The sequence below is a fragment of the Pezoporus flaviventris genome, unplaced genomic scaffold (assembly GCF_033815535.1).
Source record: "Pezoporus flaviventris isolate CSIRO_AGI_PZ_B2104156 unplaced genomic scaffold, CSIRO_AGI_Pfla_v1 ptg000023l, whole genome shotgun sequence".
NCBI classification, from domain to species: Eukaryota; Metazoa; Chordata; class Aves; order Psittaciformes; family Psittacidae; genus Pezoporus; species Pezoporus flaviventris.
Genome location: NW_026892571.1, coordinates 2,516,603 through 2,536,833, shown reverse-complemented (window position 1 = coordinate 2,536,833; position 20,231 = coordinate 2,516,603). Strand labels below are relative to the sequence as shown.

Sequence of the window (20,231 nt, the reverse complement as noted above, 5' to 3'; positions counted from 1 at the left end):
TGCCCTTCTGCTGGTGACCATGAGGAGCAGCCCGTGCCTGGACCCCAGCCCAGGCCCTGGCACTGTCCCTGCCTGGGCCCGTGCCCACCGCTGGACCGCGCCTGGTGCCGGTACCACAGGGCCTGACCCTGCCCGGTCACCCCCGCCCGCTGCGGCGCCACAACCGGGACACCCGGGCGGCCCCGCTGCCGCTCCGTGCCCGCGCTGCCCATGCTCAGGTACTCGGGATGGGAGCGGGGAGGGCCGGGCGGTGGTGCGGGCCCGGGGCGGACCCCCCCTGGCTCGGGCTGTGGGTGCTGGCGCTGGGGTGTTGGTGGCCACGTCGAGCAGCCGTGAGGAGACCGTGTGTGCACAGCATGTGCGCTGGGTGCGCTGGGGGCTGCCACAGCTGAGCCCTCCCCAGCCACTGCCTATGGGACATCGGGTAAAAATACCCCTATCTTTTGTATCTGTGTGTATCTATACAGAAATCTGCACGCACACGTGCATATAGACACACTGATGCATGGCAGCAAGCACCTCAACCCAGAGCAACACCTACTCGGACAGGAGCAAAGCTGTTTCTGTGCTGCTTTACTTCGCACAGCAGCTGCCCCCACCCCTCAAAGCAAAGGAACGAGCCACGGCCCACTGCCTTGTAGCTGACGGTGTTTCCTCGAGGTTTCCCCTGCAAACGCAGCAGAGGTTTGCGAGCTCTGCAGGGATTCAGAACATCGCTGCTCTGGGGAACGGCGTTTCCCTCGTGTTTTCCAGCGGGAATGGAATTAATCGCTCTGCTCCTCCCCTGGTGAGCCTCCTGCCTGCTGCTGGCGGCGCTGCTGCCCTGAGGCGCGCAGGGAGCACCCCTCTTGTGCAGGCTGGTCCAGGCACCGTGCACAGCGCAGTGCTGTGGATGCAGGTGGTGCAGCCCACTGCCTGTGCTCCGGTGTTGTGGGAAGCGTGTGGTTTCATATCCCACACGTGTGTTCAAGTTCAGGTCTCAAGTGTGATGTCCCATCTGTCACAGGTACCCGACTTGCCTTGGTCAGCTCATGAGCACCTTCCATGAGACAAGCATTCAGGGCTGGCACTGCTGGGCTGGGATGAGGCTGCCTGGCTCCCAAGAGCTCTGTGCTCGGCTGAGGGATGCCAGAGATGACAGCAGAAACTGGGGACCTGCTCCCACTTGGCAATAAGGTAAAGAGGGTGGTGAGCACCATCAAAGCAAGGTTCCTCCAGCAGCATGGGTGACTGCACTGTGGTTAGAGGATTTCCTGGAGGTGCTCTTGGGCATTCTGAGTTCTCAGTCCTTAAACTGCAGCCTGAGGGAGAGGTGTGCTGTGTATGGGTCTGGGGGTTTGGTTCCTGCAGAGAATTGCTCTGGGCTGTGCCTGTGGCCACTCATCTGCCTCTGTACCTGCAGGTTCTGCTCCTGTGCTCTCCCTTCCTTACTCCCACCCCCTTCCCTTCTTGCCTTCTTACTTCCCCCGACTTTTATTCCCTCTTTTTAATCCTAAGGGAGTGCTGCTCCCCCAGAGCATCTTTCCTACCACAACCCCACCCCAAAAGACACAGACACTTCCAGTTGTTGAGTCCCTTTATTGTCACCCTACAGGAAACAGCTACATCCTCTGCACAGGCTTAATCCCCAGGATGTCGAATCCTTTGGCCATGACGGTGGCAGTGGCTTCGCATAGCAGCAGCCTCCACATGTTCACCTTCACGATCTGGCCTGCAAAACATCACCATGGGAGTTGGAACAGGACAACCAATGCTGCCTTCCCCAGGGGAACCCCCTCTGCCCACAGCCTGGCCCTGGCTGAGCGCCCTGCCGCCCTCCAAAGCCAGGAAGACTGACGAGCCCTGCATTTCCATGTGCCTGGCTGCTCACAGCTCTCTACTCCACCTGCTCACACAGGCCAGTGACCACACAAGCTGTGCCAGCCACCTTCAGTTCTCCCACATGAATAACACTGGTTCTGCATCAGCAAGCCCCATGGCCAGCACTCACCACTCTGCCTGTCCTTCTCAACACAATAGCAGTTGTCGTAGAACTCAGTGAAGGTGGTGGCCAGCTCATAAAGGTAGTCACAGAGCGTGTGCAATAACAAGTCCTCCAGGATCTTCTGCAGGATCTCGGGGAACCTCAGGATGCACTTGCCCAGTTTCCACTCCTTCTCATGGTCCAGAACAAGCACCTCTTCCCTGGCTGCCTTCCGCAGCATCTGCTCGTCAATGTTGGCCAGGCGGGCAATGGCCCTGCAATGACCCAAACCACAGTCTGCTTGTGAGGGTCCCACCTCTTCACTGCCCAGGGCCAGCACTGGCCACCCGCTGGCCTCCTCACTTGCCCAGTCCGGTTACCAGGCCAGAAGAGAGCAGTCAGCCCCGGAATGCACTGCAGAGGAACAGGGAGGGACATGCTCTGGGCACAAGTGTCAGGAAGGACAGCTGATGCTGCCACACAAACCAGAGCTCGGGGTGCCAGAAAGCCTGCATGGGGCATGGCAATAAACTGATGTGAGGAGGTGCTGGAACAGAGGCTCACCCCTTCCCAAACACCCAATACCTCTGATGGAATTACTGAAACTCCCACAGTTCCTCCCAGCCAGCTAAAGGCCTGGGACACACGGTGCACAGAGGAGCCCTGCTGCAGACAGCAGATGACACCATTCCCAATGACAAATAAAACCTTTCCTATGGTGCATACTGGTGTAGCTGGCTTCTCTTACTAACCACCCTTAGCAGCACTGATGCAATAATTCACCCCTTTCCCCACATCTCCCTTTGCAAGAGAATCAGAGATCAAATCCAAACAACTCTCAACATACCTGATGCGGGTGAAGGCGTACAGCAAGTAAGCAGCTGTGTTCCCCCGGTCGTCCAGCATCTTGTCAAAGGAGAACACGTAATCATTTAGTCTGTTGTGGGAGAGATCTGCATATTTAATACATCCAAAAGCGACTGACGTCTGGGCAGCTTTCAGCTCTTCTGCCGTGAGGACCTGTTGCAATTCCAGAACAGATAAGTCATGAGGAAGGAGGTTATGTTGGTACCACTAGCCACAACATTCAGCCCTAGCCACTTGGCATGGCTCTAGCCCTCACTTCCCCTGCAATCCAATGGCCCTGCAGCCCTGCCAGGTTAAGGCTGACTCCCTTTGCTTGTAAAGGCCCATCAGACCTCTGGCCCCATGATGAACTGTCTGCCACAAAGGTTTGGTGCTGATAAGGTGCTCCTGCTTCTTACAAACTGCATGTGCACATAAACACGCAGCCCTCCTACCTTTATAGAGGATTTTGGACACAAAACCCCTCTCTGGTGGAACCTTGCCCTGTCAGCAAGGCAAAGCGCTTTTGTGTTAGGCTCAAGTGAACCCTTGTGAGATTTTCAAGGTGGTTTTTAATGTGCTTCCTTGTGCTCCTTTTTAAAAAGGGATCTTTCACTTTCACCCTACACTGCACAGCAATAAGGAGCTGTGCTTCCCAATTCCAGACTCACACAGTGAGTAGACAGTGTGGTCCTTCTGTTCCATTCCATGTCCCACACTGTTCAGTTCTCTCCAGGCTACCAAGATGCAGGACAGAAATGTCATTAAAGACATTGCAAAGCAAAGGGCTTTCAGCAAACTTAGCCACAGCACCCAAGGGAAAGGGTGAAGCCAAAGTCCCCAGCAGATCCCTGGCCACCCACTACCACAACTCACTGCAGACAAGCAGGCCAAGGTTGCAACGTTCCATTCTGCCCCACCTCCTGCACCTTGGGGCAGTCACAGCTGTGGCCATAGCAACGTGGAGGCCTCACAGCACCAGCAAGGCCAGCTGTCTTGCCAGGCCCTCCTCTCCTGAGGGAGCTCTGCAGTACCAGAGGCCAGTGTGCTGCCTGCAGCTCAGATCTCCCCGCTGCCATGTGTTCAGGGATGCTCTTCTTTCCCTTGACAGCACCTTGCCTGACCTGCCTACCAAGTAATCACACTCAGCTCACATCCACAATGTGGAAACCATAAGTTAGTGAAAAAATCTGGGAAGTTCTCAGGAAAGATAAGCAATTTGTCACAAGTACCTTGTCCCGCTCCTTGTCCTTCAGCTTGTCCATAGCTCGTTTCAGCCCTTCCTCCAGCAGGTCTATAAGACGCACTGTATCCCCTGAACGAGTTTTGAACTTCTTCCTGAGAACACAGAGCCAAAATGACCACCTGCATAAGAGGCCAAACCACTTCCACACTCTGCCCAGGGTCAGCATGTGCCCAGGCAGATCACAATATGCATCAGAACTTCTTGCAGGCATTTCCACCTTAAATTTTGTAACAACCCTCCAAACCCAGCCCATCTGCAATGGCAGGTGACTGTCAGAGCACACTGCTTCAACCACCACCTTCAGAGACACTAGAACAGCTCTGGAGCACAAGGGCCTGCCTGCAGACGTGGACACAAGAGGTTCTTTTCCCAGCTTTTTTTCATCGACCATGAGGCAGGTAGCAAGGAATGGCCATCACGGCCATTACCACTGCTATCTCCCTGTATTCCTATCAGCTTCCTCTGCACTTCCACCAGCCATTCCCAGTGCGCCTCCACCAACAGCAGGCAGAAGAAGTCAGGCAACCTGACCACAGCACCAGTGACTAGGTGGCTCAAGGACCGTGACACAATGAAATGACATGGTTACAAATAACAGCATGGGATGCACTGCATGGGTTTTTTTTAGCATGCCACGTACATACTTGTCGTCAAACAAGAGCAAGTCTTCTGCATTCACTCACACAGCCTCTTCAGAGCACATACAGAGGAAGAAATCCACACTTACTTGTCCTCTCCCAGCACCACTCCGAACGCGGCATGTGCCACTCTGGTTACTTTAGGATCGTACCAGCCAATCATCTGCCCAGCTGCAAACACTGTCTGCAAATGCCCCGACTGCAAGGAACAAATGCCAACAACTGGTTCTCAACCCACTCCTCCAAGGACACTTTTCTTCTCAGCTTTCTCTCCTTCACAATGCTGTTTTCACAATGAGACTTGAAATGTTTCTAGCTCCACAGACAAATGCCACTTCAGAATGCTCAATGTTTCCAGGAGTTTTCCTGGCTTACAGAAGCAGTAACTGGCAAATTCCCATCACTGCTCATATATGGAGCTGACAACCCTGCATCTCTTCAGGTAAGGAGCAACCACAGTGTAAGCAACAGAAATCTCATTCCAGACTCATCTATTGAGATTTAGGCTTCACCCACTTCCAGTGGTAAACTGGGTCTCTCCCTAATCAACTGCTTCATGGGGCTATACATGGAGACCACCAAACTTGATTCACCATTATACCAGTGAGGACAAGAGTAAATATACACACTAAAACTCTACAGACTTCTGCCTACATGAGCGTTGCACCTGTCATGTAACACCCTTTCTGATGCTTTGTACCAGCAGTGACAGAGGGTGACGCACTCACCTGGCCACTATCAACAACATAGATAATGATATCAGCCTTCTCTTCACACAGCCTGTGCTTAAGAGCAGCTAAGTCAGATGTGTCATAGGTGTAACCTCCATCTGATTTCATGATCGTCAACGGGATAGGGAAACCTGGGACAAACACGATCTTCCGGCCATCATCAACCTGGACAAATCCTAGAAAAGCAATGGAAAATATCCTGTGTTGTATTGCAGAGGGAGCTTTGTGGGCCAGCACGTGCAGAAACACCCCTTCCTGGATGCTACCAGAGAGAAAAGGCCATGCACCCATACTATGAAATCATTAATGGCTCAAAATATGAATACACCTACATGGACTCCCTCACCAACCATGTCACAGCAAGAATTCAAGGCTATGCACATGGAAGTGGATCTGTACAGATCTGGCATTTACCAGAAGAGACCTAATTGGATTTGAGAACTCCTGTCCCTGGCACCCAGATCTACCTTTAACAAAACCAGCATCACAAAGTGTGGCACTGAAGGCAGTGATGCAGTTAAGGACTTAGCACAAACACTTCAGATGGCAAGACTCAAGAACTGCCAAATCCAGACAGGAACACATAAACCCAGACTTTTTATGCTCCATTTGGCTTCTGGCCAGTCCCAAAGTCAGCATAATCAAAACATACCACTGTCTTCTCAAAGATCTCTCCAAGTTCCCATTCAGTCACAACACCAACTGTGGGCAGTCTGCCATATATTGCTCCTTGACTATTTACTAAGGATACGATGAATTCCAGTAGTACCTCACACTATCACCTACAAATATCACAAACTGCTTCTGGTGTCAGCAAGAATGATTCAAGATTTCTGGAATGAAGCATGCAAGAATCACTTCTGCCAATGCTTCCCTGGGAGGAAAAGCCACAAAAGACCCACTGAGGAAATGTGGCTGTGAAAAAGAGCAAGGCTGGGGAACATGGAATTTCACAAACATCAGTTCTAAGCCTCACTGCACAGGACTGCGGTTACCTCAAGGTTACTTTGACTCTGAGACCAAAAGCCTCACCTTTATCTTCAAATTCTTTTACGATGTCTTTCATCATGTCGTGGTAGAACGATTCTCCTCTCTCTGTGAGCGTAATGTCCAAGCAGTTGTAGATTTTCTGGAACTCTTGAGGAGGGAAACAGAACAAAATGCTTCCATTAAATGCACACAGTAGGAATTAGTGGCATATGTTTAACAGGGGGCACAGCAAGTCCCCAAAGGCATTTTCCATCTCCCGGTCAAGCCATCAGACCAAGACTGAAGAGACAATGCTCCACAGACAGCCCAGTTCTTTGGTTGTGTTGGCTTTTATCTTTAAGCTTCTCCCAGCAGCATGGCAGTGATTTTCAAAGGAAAACCAGAGCATGGGCTCAGACACAGAGGTGAGGAAAGGCACAGTTCTGCTGCTGGGACATGCTCCTGAACGTGGCAGTCACCTTTCCGTGACACGTCGCAGATGAGCTCCCAGGCTTTGATGAAGTCGGGGGTTTTGCTCTGCAGCAGCACCACACATTGGTAGGCACGTTTCTTGAACTCCTCCTCTGTGTCAAACCGCCTCTTGGACTCCTACAGGGAAACACACCACATGAAAAGCACTGATCTCTTCCCTGATACAAGCTAACAGGCGTAACAGGCTCTCCAAGCACACTCATCTCAAAAGACAGAGGCAGCATGCTTACAAAGTCCTCTGATGGTGCCCCATACAGACAACTCAATGCCAGATACCACAATTCATCACCCAGTGACAGGTTATTGCACTAACCCATTAATAGTGATCACTTCTTTTGTTTCTCAAAAGCTATGCTGCAGTTTGTAAAGCCCCTCAATATGCTTTTCCAATGTTGATGTAAACTTCACACTTATTTGCTACAAGTACCTTGTAAAAAGCTTGGAGATCCCCAATGGGAGGAGAAACTGTTAAGTAATCCGGAAATTTGTCTTGGAGGTGAGCAATGAGCATTCCAAACTGGGTGCCCCAGTCTCCTAAATGGTTTAACCTTAAAGCAATTGAAAAGCACAGTGACTTTGCAAAAGTATGCTTTAAAACACATGCATTTCAGAAACATATATCCTAAAAGAAGAAACTGACATAACAGCACCAAAACCAGGCCAACACCCACAGTTTCACTGCATGAAGGTTCTTCCCATCTTCATTCCCAACCTACTACATTCCATCAGCTTAGTATTTTATCACATGAAAAGGATTATATGTGTGCTTATAAACAGACAGCACAGACCAAAGCCCTGGGATACTGTATACACTCACCCAAGCAAGCCCAGCACACCCCAAATGGACTCTCACCTCAAAACATCATAGCCAGCAAATTCAAACAGCCGGCACATGCTTTCTCCAATGATAGTGGACCGCAGGTGGCCAACGTGCATCTCCTTTGCAATGTTAGGGGATGAGAAATCCACGACCACCTTACACACAGCACCAGAGGACAAACAAAGAGCAGCAGTCATTACCACACTGTGTGTTTGACCTGGGCTTTGCTGGAGGAACGAGGCTGACCCTCACACCCATTGCCGCCAACAGCACACAGCAGCAGAGGAGGCCCTCGGGGGACATGAGAACAGTCTTCCAGCCTGGGGCTCTGCTGCACCCACCAGAATGAGCTTGGCACAACACTCCCCACCCCGGGAGCCCTGTCCCTTACCCACCAGAGATTGCACCAGGTAGGCACAGCCCACCCTACAGCCCCAGTCCCTAAATCACACCCCATTTGCTGCTGTAACAAGCAGCTGACATGGACATCTGCTCAACAAACCACCTCAGGGAGAACTGCAGAGCTACCCACAGCCCAGCACAGCTCATCCCTATGGGAGCAGGATGCCTGTGTGCTTACTGCTGTACCTTTCTCCTTTTGCCAATAGCCGGTGGCTGAACTCCATTCACCAATAAACTGCTCAGCTGCTTCGACACAAAATCCCTTCTCAAGTGGACATTGATAAAACCTGGAGAGGAGAAAAACAGCAATGAGTGCTACGGCTGCAGAAGTGCCTCAAAGCACTTTTTGTTTCCTCACATCAAGGACAAGAGCACGGGAACCTTGGTTTGACAAACCAAAATCAATTTTTAGCAACAGGGCAACAAAGCTGTCACTAGAGGACAAATTCTGCTCCCAGTTTCAAGAGTCTGTTTCACAGCACTACAGCCTGTCTTACAGGAGATAGATGCTGCAAGTTAACCCACTGACATCACTCCTTTCTGCACAGGGTCATTCAAATGTGAATTTAAGAACATTTTTAATGAGAAAATAACCTTGCCAAGGTTTGCAGAATGCAAAACCAGATCCTGCTTTGTCTCCTTTCTTTAACTTAATACCCTAAACCACACCATTTCACCTGGGATAATCCACACTTGTGGGACAACACTAACTTCAGCTTCACAAAGCTAAGGAATGAGCTTCTACCCAAGCACACGAAGGGCTGCGCCATGTGAATTCTGTGTTTATGCTGAAGCTCAGAGGAATGCAAGTCCTCGTATTTCTTCCTGGGTCACAGGGCAGATGCAGGAATTCATAACCTCCATGCTACTGCAGCATCTCAGTGCTAAGAGGCCAAGATCTCCGCCTCATGCCAGCAGCAGTGAGAAGGGCATGTGGATTTTTGCTGTGATTTCGTGATGCAGCCTGATACCCATCACCACCAACAAAGGAGAAAAGCTGGTCCCTTAAGGATCAGTGGAAAACTTACTAATTAAAGGGCTTAGCATGGCAACTGCCAATTCTAATACAGATGCAGTTTTGCTGCTCTACACAGGTCTGAGGGCTACAAAGCTCTCCAACACCGAAGCAGCTAATTCACCCTGTAACTGCAGTTTTCAATTGTGGAACAGTTAAACAAAGTTTCCCTGATCACCATCCAGTATAAAATTGCCCTATCAGCTTTAAAGCACAAAGTGTGTAACATGGAACTCCCTTACCAGGCCCAGCGATTTCAACCTTCTCAATGCATTCATTAGCAGGAATATGTTTTGTTATTTTCTCGGCGATTTCTCTTGGGCTGACCTTCTGTTCCTTGGTTTTGAGCAGGATCTGAAACACAACAAGAGCAGGTAAGATTCACTCCTCCGTAACGTTGTACAGAGGGAAACAGAAAGCACAGGTAGAGCAGCACTGAGAGATCCTCAGGATTGTTTAGCTTCCTAATGTATAGACATAAACATCTCCAGCAAATATGTCAGGTTAGATCAGTCCCTCTCTAGAGCAGAAGTGTAACCAGACCCACCATGTCCACTCCCTTCTGTTAAGGACAAATAAAGAGCAGTTCCTATGTCAGAAGAAAAGCTTCCAGGGTATTTTTGAAACATTGTTAAGAGGTTTGGCAAATTCCCATCTCTCTAAACTAGGAAAAGGGACAAACAAAGCTGGCATAGTCCTTCGCACTGCTTCAAAACCCTGTTCCTCAGTCTCACAGGTACCCTCAGCTCTGCCAGCATTCATATTCGAAGTTCTGAGCTGTGCCTGCAGTAGATGCCGAGTGTGGTTTCGGAGCAAGCTGCTAATTTATGATTAAAAGCAAGCAAAGCTTGCTTCTACCTTCAGCCCTACCTGAGACTGAATAATAAAGTGACTAAATAAACAAAATCCCACAAGCCAAGCAACCAAACCTAATTCTAACACTGACAAATTCTCTTCAAAAGGCATCAGAGAATCTGCTGGTAAAGGAGCTCTCCTTTTGTCTCCAGCTATTAATGGCCCACTTGGAGGAACTCAAAGAACATGATGCAAGTTCACATCCAATAATAGCATCAGAACAGTTTGGTTTGGAAGGGACCTTCTGAGATCATCTAGTCCAACTCCACAAGTTCTGTGTCCATTCCCAAGGTACTTTCTCACATAGCTTTACAATCTCACAGAAACATTCCTCAGGAGGGCCCTCTGAGACAGCCCAAACTGTTCCTGCGAATCACTGCATCACACTGCATGCACCCACCACAACTATTTGTTTCTGAGTACATGATTTTCCGTTCTTATTGTGATGTGTTTGAAAAGAATCTATCCCCTCATTCCCATCAAGGACAAACAGCATGTACCTCTCTGTCAATTCAGAACTGACTCACTACTGCTTGTATTTGCTAACTTGCAGTCTGTGCAAAATGTGACTTCTACTTCAGTTTCAGCTTCCTATTTAACCTGTCATACAGCTGATAATAACAGGATCCTTACAAGTTGAAAAAAGCTTTGGCAGGGGCAAGAAAAGAAAACCTCTGTTGCCTGTAATGCTACTCGAAGTGCAAACTACAGGAAAAAGAAATGTAAACCCAGATTATGGGCATGTTATACCAGATGACAGGCGTGTTATCTGAATCCCTCCAGAAACAGCCACCCTACTCCTATTACTGTAAGGAGCAAACACTGCTCCTGGCTCAACCCTCAGCATTCACACGCTAACGAGCTCCCAGTAAAACAATGTGCGCTTGTGAGGGCTGTTTCCACATGGGCGCACCAGAGGGAGAGGATGCTGCAGGGCACGTACCAAGCAGGGCAGGTCCTGCTCCTCTGGCAGTCGTGGTGAGTGGTGTTTCAGCTCTGTGCAGGGGACGCTGGGGGAGTGAGGCTATGGAAGACCTGCCCCACAGTCAAACCCTAAAACTCAGGCTGATGGGAAGTACAGAACCTGCTGCTCTCAGAGGGAAATGGCTGCACTGCGTCCCCTGGCTCTGCTGTGCTGACGCGCCCTAACTGTGCTGCATGCGTGAGTATCACCCAGCTCGTACACAGTGCTCTTCCACAGCAAGCCCAGCACTAGGAACTGTTACTCCTCAGCACAGCTGACAATATGGGACTTGACACCCTGGCCTGAAGGGGACCGTCCAGACGCCGAGTTATGCGAACAATGTGGACATGGGAAGCCAGGACTGCTCGAGAATCCCAACAGCCACTTAATTGGGGTAAAGCAGCGGTCAGAAAGCTGGCAAAGCTCTGCAAGGCCCCGTCAGTGCATTCACCCAGTACTGCCCTGGCTGCAGCCCAGGCCCAGCATGATGCTCATGAGACCAAGGGAAGATGGCACCTATTTGTGAGGGCTGGTTCCAGAAGCCTGCCGGCTAGCACGTATGGATGCTGCCGGGTGTCAGTCTCACTGAGGCAGAACAGACACAGTGGCTGCAGGGTGACAACCTGGGTAGAATTCCACGTGTGTCAGTTCCATGTCAAAGTTATCAGCCCAATAGACTGATAGTGGTGAACTGACTACAGAACACTTAAAAAAGTTTTTTCTAATTGCAAAATGAAAGACCTGCAATTACGAGAGTCTAAGCAGTCAATCAAAGGCACCAAAGCATTCAGTTGGTGTGTTTTAGCACCTACTTTCTCTACGACCTCCTGGTTTTACTTCAGCACAGTCCCAGCCCACTGAGGCAACTCCTGAAGTGTCTCTTATTCTGCTTGGGTCCGTTTTGGTCAAATACCTTCCAGAAAGCAGCAATGTCATAACATTCAAAGTAACCACTGATACAAACCAGGTTAAGAAAACCCACTCCTTCCCCTGCATGCACCTAAGAGATGTTCTGTAAATTGGAACCACCCTTACAGCTGCCTGAAAACTTCCAAGATCAGAACAATATCAAATCATAGAATGGTCTGGGTTGTAAAGGACCTTAAAGCTCATCCAGTTCCAACCTCCTGCCACGGGCAGGGACCCCTTCCACTAGAGCAGCTTGCTCCAAGCCCCTGTGTCCAACCTGGCCTTGAACACTGCCAGGGACGGGGCAGCCACAGCTTCTCTGGGCACCCTGTGCCAGCGCCTCAGCACCCTCACAGTAAAATCGTAACAAACACCCCCCACGTTTCCTGCTTTTTGCTCATTTAAAAGAAAATATAGATGCCACCAACCATAGATGTGAGGAAGATCACACAGCCTCCCCTCAGCAGATGCTCGGATAACAGCCAGTAAGATACAAACAAGAGCACAAAGTGTGCATGGAACAGTGCACTCAGGTCCACCTCAAAGAGCATTTGTCACAAAACTGAAAACGCTTCCAGGAATGCACCAAAAATCAGCCAAATTCAGCTCTAACCAGGGAATTAATAAGAGGTGTTTGAAATAAAGCAGTCAGAGGAGTATGCAGCACAGTGCCTGAGTAGCAGCCTATACCTGGCTGGACACTGTGAGGAGATGCTGCGCACACCACAGCCCCTGCACAGAACAATGACCCATGTCACCAGATCCAAGAGCAGAGCAGTTCAGGATGCAGCATGCAGGGACCTGAACCCTACCCAGGCACACAGCGTGCACCCAGGCCCCTCTCACTGACGTGTCAGTGGGCAGTAGAAACCTGCAGCACCCACACCAAGAGGAGATGTGTGCCCTGAAACGGGGTGGCGTTTGTAGCTCTCCTTTCCTGTGAGAAGGGGGTGTGTGCACACAACTCTGTGGATGTGGGGACACTGCACGTCCCCCACACTACACAAGAGCATTCTGAGATTTGTAGTGTTTGTAACATTTGTAACTGTCCAGACTTGGGATTTATTGTTTTCCTGATACCAGTTCCAAACTCAAATACAGCTCACTACTTGGTAGTTAACTGCACAGTTAGTAAATCAATGCAGCACTTCAGTCCCAGTTTGATTTAGATCCCACAAACTGAGCAGCTGTTCTGCGTGACACACATGTAACTCTCTTACTGTCTAACCAGAGGCTTAAAGAACTACTCTGTGAAGGCCAATGCTTCCCCTAAAATGCCATTAGATGCTCACTGAATTCTCAGCCCAGAGGTCTGCAGCAAGCTTGAAACAGGTCCACAACTGCAACTCTCCCTGTGTTACCACACAGCTTCCAAAAGAAGCATCCCAAGGTTTAGTTCTCTTTGTAAGACTGGTCAGATTTACCTGTGTGATGCCCATGGCGCTGTTACACTGGTAATCTCCAAATTTGGGCTGCTGACTTGGTGTCACCACTAGTGGAGGGTTTTCTAGCTCTGGGTAGGCAGCCTGAATAGCAGCTCCAAAGATCTCCTGAAGGCAGCTGTTGATATTAGTCATGCTTTTCTCTGGTTTACTTCTTTCCTCCTGAAGGCTCTGAAAAAACAAACCCCAGAAGGCTAAATTCACAACATCTGGCAGCTGTTACACACTTCTTTTTTCCCTGGCTGCCTGGCAAAGCGGCTCACAGATGTGGCTGACACCTCTAGGCACGGGAACAACGAATATGAAAAATGCCATGATTGAGGGGCTGCTGCTCCCATTGAGCCTCCCAGCACGAACACTTCCCTGAGTGCAGGGCTGCACCTTGCCAGTGATCTGGCAGAGATGTTGGCTGAGCTGCCCGTTCCATGACCAGCCAAGACGTGATACTGTGGCCTTATAAACCTACTGACATCTGTCATAAAGTAGGCTCCTGTTTAAGGAACAAGGAAATATCTGATGTGCCACCAACAATGAAGTGCTGGGATGCAGTGAGAGCACACTGGCACACAGCACTAGCTCTGACAACTGACAGCACTTATTTAGCTTGTCTTAACAAGAACCAGCCCTATGTGCTGCAGCATTCATTCTTCCTCCCTTACCTTCCGAAGGAAGTTCAAGCGATACTTGAGCTTCGCGTTCTCGTCCCGCAGCCCTTCCAAACTTGGGGACACTCCCAAGCACCCGGAGTTCTTCAGATGCTCGATCTCTGCAGTTAACAACCTGATCTCGTTCTCCTGAAAAGCAAATGGAATTGTCACACAGGCATCCCTGGAGGCGGGGGCACACCAAGGTGAGGAGCTGCAAGATCTCAGGCAGTTCTAGTTCTGTCTCACAAAGGTTAACAGCAAAAGCAAGAGCGGAGCAGTGACATGGGGAACTCATCCCCCAACCCTCAAATGTGAAAGCGCAAAGGTATCTTCTCCTTTTAACATCACATCATTCTGTGTCCCCCCAAATGATTCATTTTTTAAGTTGTTTCTATTTCTGTCAAACCCAGGGATTCAGAGACATTCCTTAAAACCTCAATGAGAACAATCTCACAGATATCAAGACAGATGCGCAAGACAGACAACAGGTTGTGCTAATAGAACATGTTCCCAAAACAAGCCCTTTCTCCAGCTTTTTGAATTTAATAAAGATGCTTCAAAAACTCCCTAAAGCCTCTTCAGGCAGTTTCATCATCTCACAGGCCACAGTTTCTCCTCCAGAGGGTGAAACCACAACCACTCATACAACCCCAGCAACCCAGACAAGAAGTGCAGCGTGCCACTGCAGAGGGGGATCACAGGGGAATCCATAGGGCCATTTCTGCAGCCTGCATTCACATCCACCTTGCTGCACAACCTTTCCTCCATGGCTTCTCCCTTAAAACTGACATCCGGCATTCAGCAGCAATCAGGAATTTCAGGTGGACCTCTATACCCAAATCACAGAGTAGTCTGCGTTGGAAGGGACTTTCAAAGCTCCTCTAGTTTAACCACCTGCAATGGGCAGTGACATCTTCAACTAGAGCAGGTTGCCCAGAACCACATCCAGCCTGGCGGTGAATGTCTCCAGGGACGGTGCATCCACCACCTCTCTGGGCAACCTGTGAGGCTCCTCATTGTAAAGAATCTTTCCTCACACCAGCCTGAATGTCCCTTTTAGTTTAAAACCACCACCCCTTGTCTTGTCGCACCCGGCCCTGCTAAAAAGCCTCTCCCCATCTTTCTTACAGGCCCTTTTTAAGAACAGGAAGGCCGCAGTAAGGTCTCCTCAGAGCCTTTTCTTCTCCAGGCTGAACAACCCCAACTCTCTCAGCATTCCCTCACAGCAGAGGTGCTCCATCCATCTGAAAATTTCCGTGGCCCTTCTCTGGACCCTCTTCAACAGGTCCATGTCTTTCCTGTACTTGACTCCAGAACTGGATGCAGGACTGCAGGTGCGGTCTCACCAGAGAAGAGCAGAGGGACAGAATCACCTCCCTTGACCTCCTGGCCACACTCCCCTGCATGCAGCCCATGACACCACAACAGGCCTCTGTTCTGCAAGTGCACATTGCCTGCTCACATCCAGTCTTCCACCCACCAGTACCCCCAAGTCCTTCTCCTCAGGGCGGCTCCGAACCCTTCCATCCCCCAGCTTGTGTTGATACCAGGGGTTGCCCCGACCCATGTGCAGGACCCTGCACTTGGCCCCACTGAACCTCAGGAGGTTCACATGGGCCCCTCTTGAACCTGCCCCAGTCCCTTTGGATGGCATCCCATAAACAAACTGCCCTGTGCTCCTTAGACCTCACAGCTGGGTCACTGGCAAATGCTTCAGCCAGCAGCCTCAGCCCAGTGGTGGGAACTGCTGTAAGGAGCAGTCATGCTCCCAGCCCCAGAGACACCAAGCACCTGAAACTTCATTGCTGGTGGCCACCTCTTGTCCTCCCCCATCACAGGCTTTGTGCCCATCAGCCACAAACCTGGCTCACCAACACAACGCTGGAGGCTGCTGAAGGTGCAGGTGACTCAGTGCTGCTGTGACGGGTGCAGGCAGCAGGGGCAGTGAGAAAGCCCCTCAGGCTCTCCTCCACCAGAACCCCACAGCAGGAAGCAGCTCAGGCTACTCCTGCAGGGAAATAGGTCACCAAACCTCACCAAAAAGGGCTCATTTGCTCTGGTGCTTGAAAACAATCAGAATATTTAATTAAGGAAAAAACTGGGCCATGAAATCTTGTCTTACATATCCCCCTGAGCAACAGCTCCCACAGACACCACTGTAACTGCAGATGCTCAAAACCCCTGAACTGAGCCAAATCATGTTAAGATTGGCTACTTATGAAGCAAGCTGAAAATCAGCACTTTTGAGGTCATTCTGCATTTGTGCTTCAGCTTCCAGCACACTTCTCTGCCAGCCTCTCTCCTGTACTACAGGAGAACAGGATGTCCTGCAGGTTCAGATGTGAACAAACAGGACTTTGGGGAATAAAACCTGTTATCAAAATCGCTGGTTTGGCATTTTGGCAGCTGAAAGCATTGAACAGCACAGCTGTAGCTCAAAACACCTCACTTCAAACAGCTTATTGCAGCCTTTCCCCTTGCAGCCTATTACTTCTTTTTTTGGAATCCAAAGCAGCCCTCCCCCAAATCATACTGTTGTTCTCTCACACGCACACAAACACTTTCTGACATATAACAAGCAGAAAACATGTATGTTTTTATGTTTTACTTTACTCACAGGCCTGACCATGCAGGATTTCAGGTGACTTGCAGACTAATTTGAAAGATTGTCAGACTGAACTTCAAGTTTCAAACAGCACAGAATGATTTCACTGCAACATTTTACAGGTTCCCTGTAGGTAGTATGTAGTCATCATTATTGCTCCAAACTGAGCTAAAGGAACATCAGAGCAGAGCCATGAGTAACTCATCCCTCCAGTCCTAGAATGTGCTTTAAGGAAAGCAGAAAGCTATCCCCTCCTCTTCAGGTCGCATTCATCTGTAGGATCTGTGTCCACCCATTATTACCTTCTCTCGAGCAAAGCCACCAGCTTCAGGACAGGTTAGCAAGACCTGGAGGAGAGTTTTGCATTGAGGACAAACACTTGCATTCTGCCTTTGAAATTAAAACCACAGAATCACAGAATCGTTTGGGTTGGAAAGGACCTTAAGATCAGTTCTAATCCCCTGCCACGGGTAGGGACATACCCAGTAAATGTGACCCAACCAGCTCACATTTATTCCTCCTCCCCCAGAACTATAACTACCGAGGTATTTCAGTACCATTGGCAAACTTTTCACGACAGCAACGTGATTTAATGTTCCTCCACAATCACAAACGCCTCTGGCCACACAAGTTCAGACTCGCAAGAGCTGAGATGACCAGCATCTTACTGGAGCTTCTTCCCACACTGTTAAGACTACAAGAGAGGATGAGGAAAGAGGTTTATTCACACGCACAGCCAGGACCCAGAACAAGGGTTCTCGGGAATCAGCATCCACTGGGGCAGACATCTACCCCAAACAGCTTTTCCACACAAATACAGGGTGACAATTGGTATCCTAGTCACTTGGATTTGGCCAGGAGGTACAAAGCTCTAAACCCATGCCACAGGTCAGTAAGTCTCATCTACTTGTCTCCCATGACTGCCCCAAAGCAGCAAACCCACACCTGCAGACAGGAGGCATTCAGACCAGCCACATGTCAAATGTGACCAGCCCAAGGTGTCACCTCAGACCGGCACATTGTTCTATCATGTTCTGTGCTCCTCTTCAGAAACTTTCAGTACTAGTCCTTATGTTACTTGAGGATGAACCGAAAACAAAATGCTTCCCTGTGGCAACCTCGCTGCCTACCCTGACACTGCTGCTGCCATTTCAGTCTCCCTTTTTGAGCTCATCAAATGCTAATACAGGTGATGAAATAAACTCTTAATTCCAAACCACAGCAGAAATGCCTGGACTCAGCACTGGCTACACTGAGCTGCAGAATGGATGGGGTTAAGATCAGCACAGAGCCAAAACAGGCAGTGAGGGCTGTGGTTCATGGGCCAGTCAGGAGGGTGCTAGGTCCCTGGAAGAGGCTCCCTAGGGAGGAGCCTGCCAGGAGTCGAGGAGGATCCAGACAATGCTCTCAGTCACGTGGTTTAGTGTTGGGCATTCCTGTGAGGAGCAGGGAGTTGGACTCAATGATCCTTACGGGTCCCTTCCAACTTGAGACATGATTCTATGATTGAGGAATGATTCCATGACCCCACACCCACAGCCATGAGCTAAGCTTACCTCAGAAAAGCTCTTTAAATGGTTGCATGCTACAAATACCTCTTCTGACAGCAGCTGTGGTACAGCTCATAACCCTCTAGAAAATCATCTGTGAACACCGGGTGTTATTAAAGGGATGCTCCAGATTCTACATTCTTCCTGAAGAACCACTACATTAAACTACAGATACCCCCTGTAACTCCTCTCTCACAGCACCACCAAGCGAGGAAAGGAGACAACACCAACACACCTCTGAGCCACAGCATGTGTAACAGAAAAGCTGCTGTTCAGGACAAAGTGTTACCCTGGGATTATTCTACCTGCACAGCCCCGGGCATGTCACAACTTGCCAGTAAAGGGTCATACCTGATGACCACCTCATGAGAAGCTGCAGGAACTACATGAGGCCATGCTGACATCTCCAAGGGCTCTTTGGTCAGCTGAGAACTAGAAATCTTCCCCTCACCTGTGAACACAAAAAAACTATAGCTTTTTCAATAGGACCAAAAGCATCCCTACGTTTTCCCTTAACATCAGAGTGTCTTCCAAAGACCCCACTGAATTAACACGAACCTTGCTTAGACTTCTGTCTCTGGACTTTAATGTGACAGAGCTTTTCTCCATCACATTAAAACAAAAACCAGAGAGGAACTGGCCTGAGAAAGCACGGCAAAGGGAGCAGAGCACCCCTCTTCCTTCCCTTCCAGCTCGCCTTCTGACCAGCTGTATCTCTGCTCCTTCTCTGCCACGCCTTTGCTGAGCCGGCTCAGTGCAGTAACTCAGCACATACACTGCTCCTTGCTGGGCTGTTCTCCCAGGGCACTCATGATTCCTGCCAGCCGGTTCACCATGGGCTCTTGCTGGAGCTGGCATAGGGAGGATGTGGCTGGGAGTGAGGTGAAAGGTAGATTCAGGCTCAGTAATTCCACGTGGCCTCTTTCAGCCTCCTGGAGTTACAGAGCTGAACACTCTCCTCTTCCTTGGAAATCTGTTTATGGACTAAAGAGCAGATCCCAGTGACAGCAAGGAGGGAACACCCAGGATGCTCTCCTCTCCCAGCAGCTACAGAGGGAAAATGTGAAAACAAAGGCAAAAAAAGAGTTGCAAAGATTCAACAGCCAGCTCTGAGTATTTCATGGCAGTGCTTATCCTATGACTGAATTGGGAATAGAAAATTTACTGGAAAGTGACTTTAGAACCCATGTGTACGGTAGACAAAGACCCACAAGGCAAACGTCCACTGAGTTACCTGCTCTTGGGGCAACACAAAAGTTCACCTGTAGGACTCCACGCTGTCCTGTACTCTTCTGTCAGTACCAGTCACTGACTGGGACAGACCTGGCAGTCTGATCTGGTTTTACACACAGCCACCGAAGAGACAGTGCTGTCAGCACCTTTCCTCCCAGCCCTGAGCACCTCACGGCTGCAACAGCCCGCCCGAGGAAGCCAGGCCCGCCCTCAGCACGGCCGCCTCCAGCGCAGCCCCTGGGCGCACCTCCCGGGTTGCTCCACAGGGCCCCGCACCCGGCGCTGCCGCTCCCGGGGCCGGGCACCCCCGAGGCCCGGCACGCACCGGCTCGGCTGGCGGCAGGGCCGCAGCGCAGCCCGCGTCTGACACTTGCCGATGCGGCCGGGGGACTCTTCCCACAGAGCTCCACGCGGGCCCCGCCCGGACCCGTCCCCAGCCCCAGCCCCATGGCCGCGAGGCTCCAATGCACCCAGCGCTCCCCTCCCCGGACATGAAGGCAGCAAAGAGCTCCCGCCCCTGCCGCTCGCTGCCCCCCGCCCGGCCCGCACCTGCCGCGCCAGCCGAGCTGCGCACTGCGACACGCGCGCCTCCATGCTCCCGCGCCCGGAACCGGACGTGGCGCGGCAGGAGCGGAAAGCGCTGAGCGCGCATGTGCACAGGGACAGGCTGCAACAGGAGGGCAGCGCCCCCGCCCGGCGGGGAGGACCCTGGCAGCGCGCCGCGACTGCCCCCAGCCCTGGCGGGAGCGGCGGGGCCCGGTGCCTGCCTGCGGCAGCTCCAGCAGCTCCGGCCTCCAGGAGCTGCGGCTGCCCCATCCCTGGCAGTGCTCGAGGCCAGGCTGGACACAGGGGCTCCAGTGGAGGGTGTCCCTGCCCGCGGCAGGGGGTGGAACTGGGTGAGCTT

General features: G+C 50.7%; 1 protein-coding gene across 4 annotated transcripts; it reads right to left on the bottom strand.

The window, feature by feature from the left end:
- Window positions 1-1,558: 1,558 nt before the first annotated feature.
- Window positions 1,559-19,940, bottom strand: RARS1 (arginyl-tRNA synthetase 1). Of its 4 annotated transcripts, none has more exons than XM_061456383.1 (16): window positions 19,877-19,937; window positions 18,446-18,545; window positions 13,952-14,086; window positions 13,275-13,463; window positions 9,365-9,476; window positions 8,294-8,394; window positions 7,739-7,860; window positions 7,313-7,433; window positions 6,873-7,002; window positions 6,457-6,561; window positions 5,422-5,600; window positions 4,783-4,892; window positions 4,042-4,147; window positions 2,811-2,983; window positions 1,991-2,238; window positions 1,559-1,711 (listed from the first exon to the last, which is right to left on the bottom strand). In XM_061456383.1, exons 4-16 carry the CDS (start codon window positions 13,425-13,427, stop codon window positions 1,602-1,604), a joined length of 1,770 nt encoding a protein of 589 aa, XP_061312367.1. In that variant the 5' UTR covers window positions 13,428-13,463; window positions 13,952-14,086; window positions 18,446-18,545; window positions 19,877-19,937; the 3' UTR covers window positions 1,559-1,601. The 4 variants fall into 4 exon arrangements, with proteins under 4 accessions (XP_061312367.1, XP_061312368.1, XP_061312366.1 ...); XM_061456384.1 differs by lacking the exon at window positions 19,877-19,937 and adding an exon at window positions 18,800-19,139; XM_061456382.1 differs by lacking the exon at window positions 18,446-18,545 and having other exon boundaries at window positions 19,877-19,940.
- Window positions 19,941-20,231: the final 291 nt, after the last annotated feature.

What these genes read in the sequence shown, in the direction of transcription:
- RARS1 (XM_061456382.1), bottom strand. Translation starts at nt 19,921, where the DNA reads ATGGAGGCGCGCGTGTCGCAGTGCGCAGCTCGGCTGGCGCGGCAG. An exon ending in GTGGTGCTGGGAGAGGACAA is followed by an intron (nt 4,148 to 4,782) that starts GTAAGTGTGGAT and finishes CTGTGTTCTCAG; the next exon opens with GAAGAAGTTCAAAACTCGTT. An exon ending in AGGACAAGGAGCGGGACAAG is followed by an intron (nt 2,984 to 4,041) that starts GTACTTGTGACA and finishes GAATTGCAACAG; the next exon opens with GTCCTCACGGCAGAAGAGCT.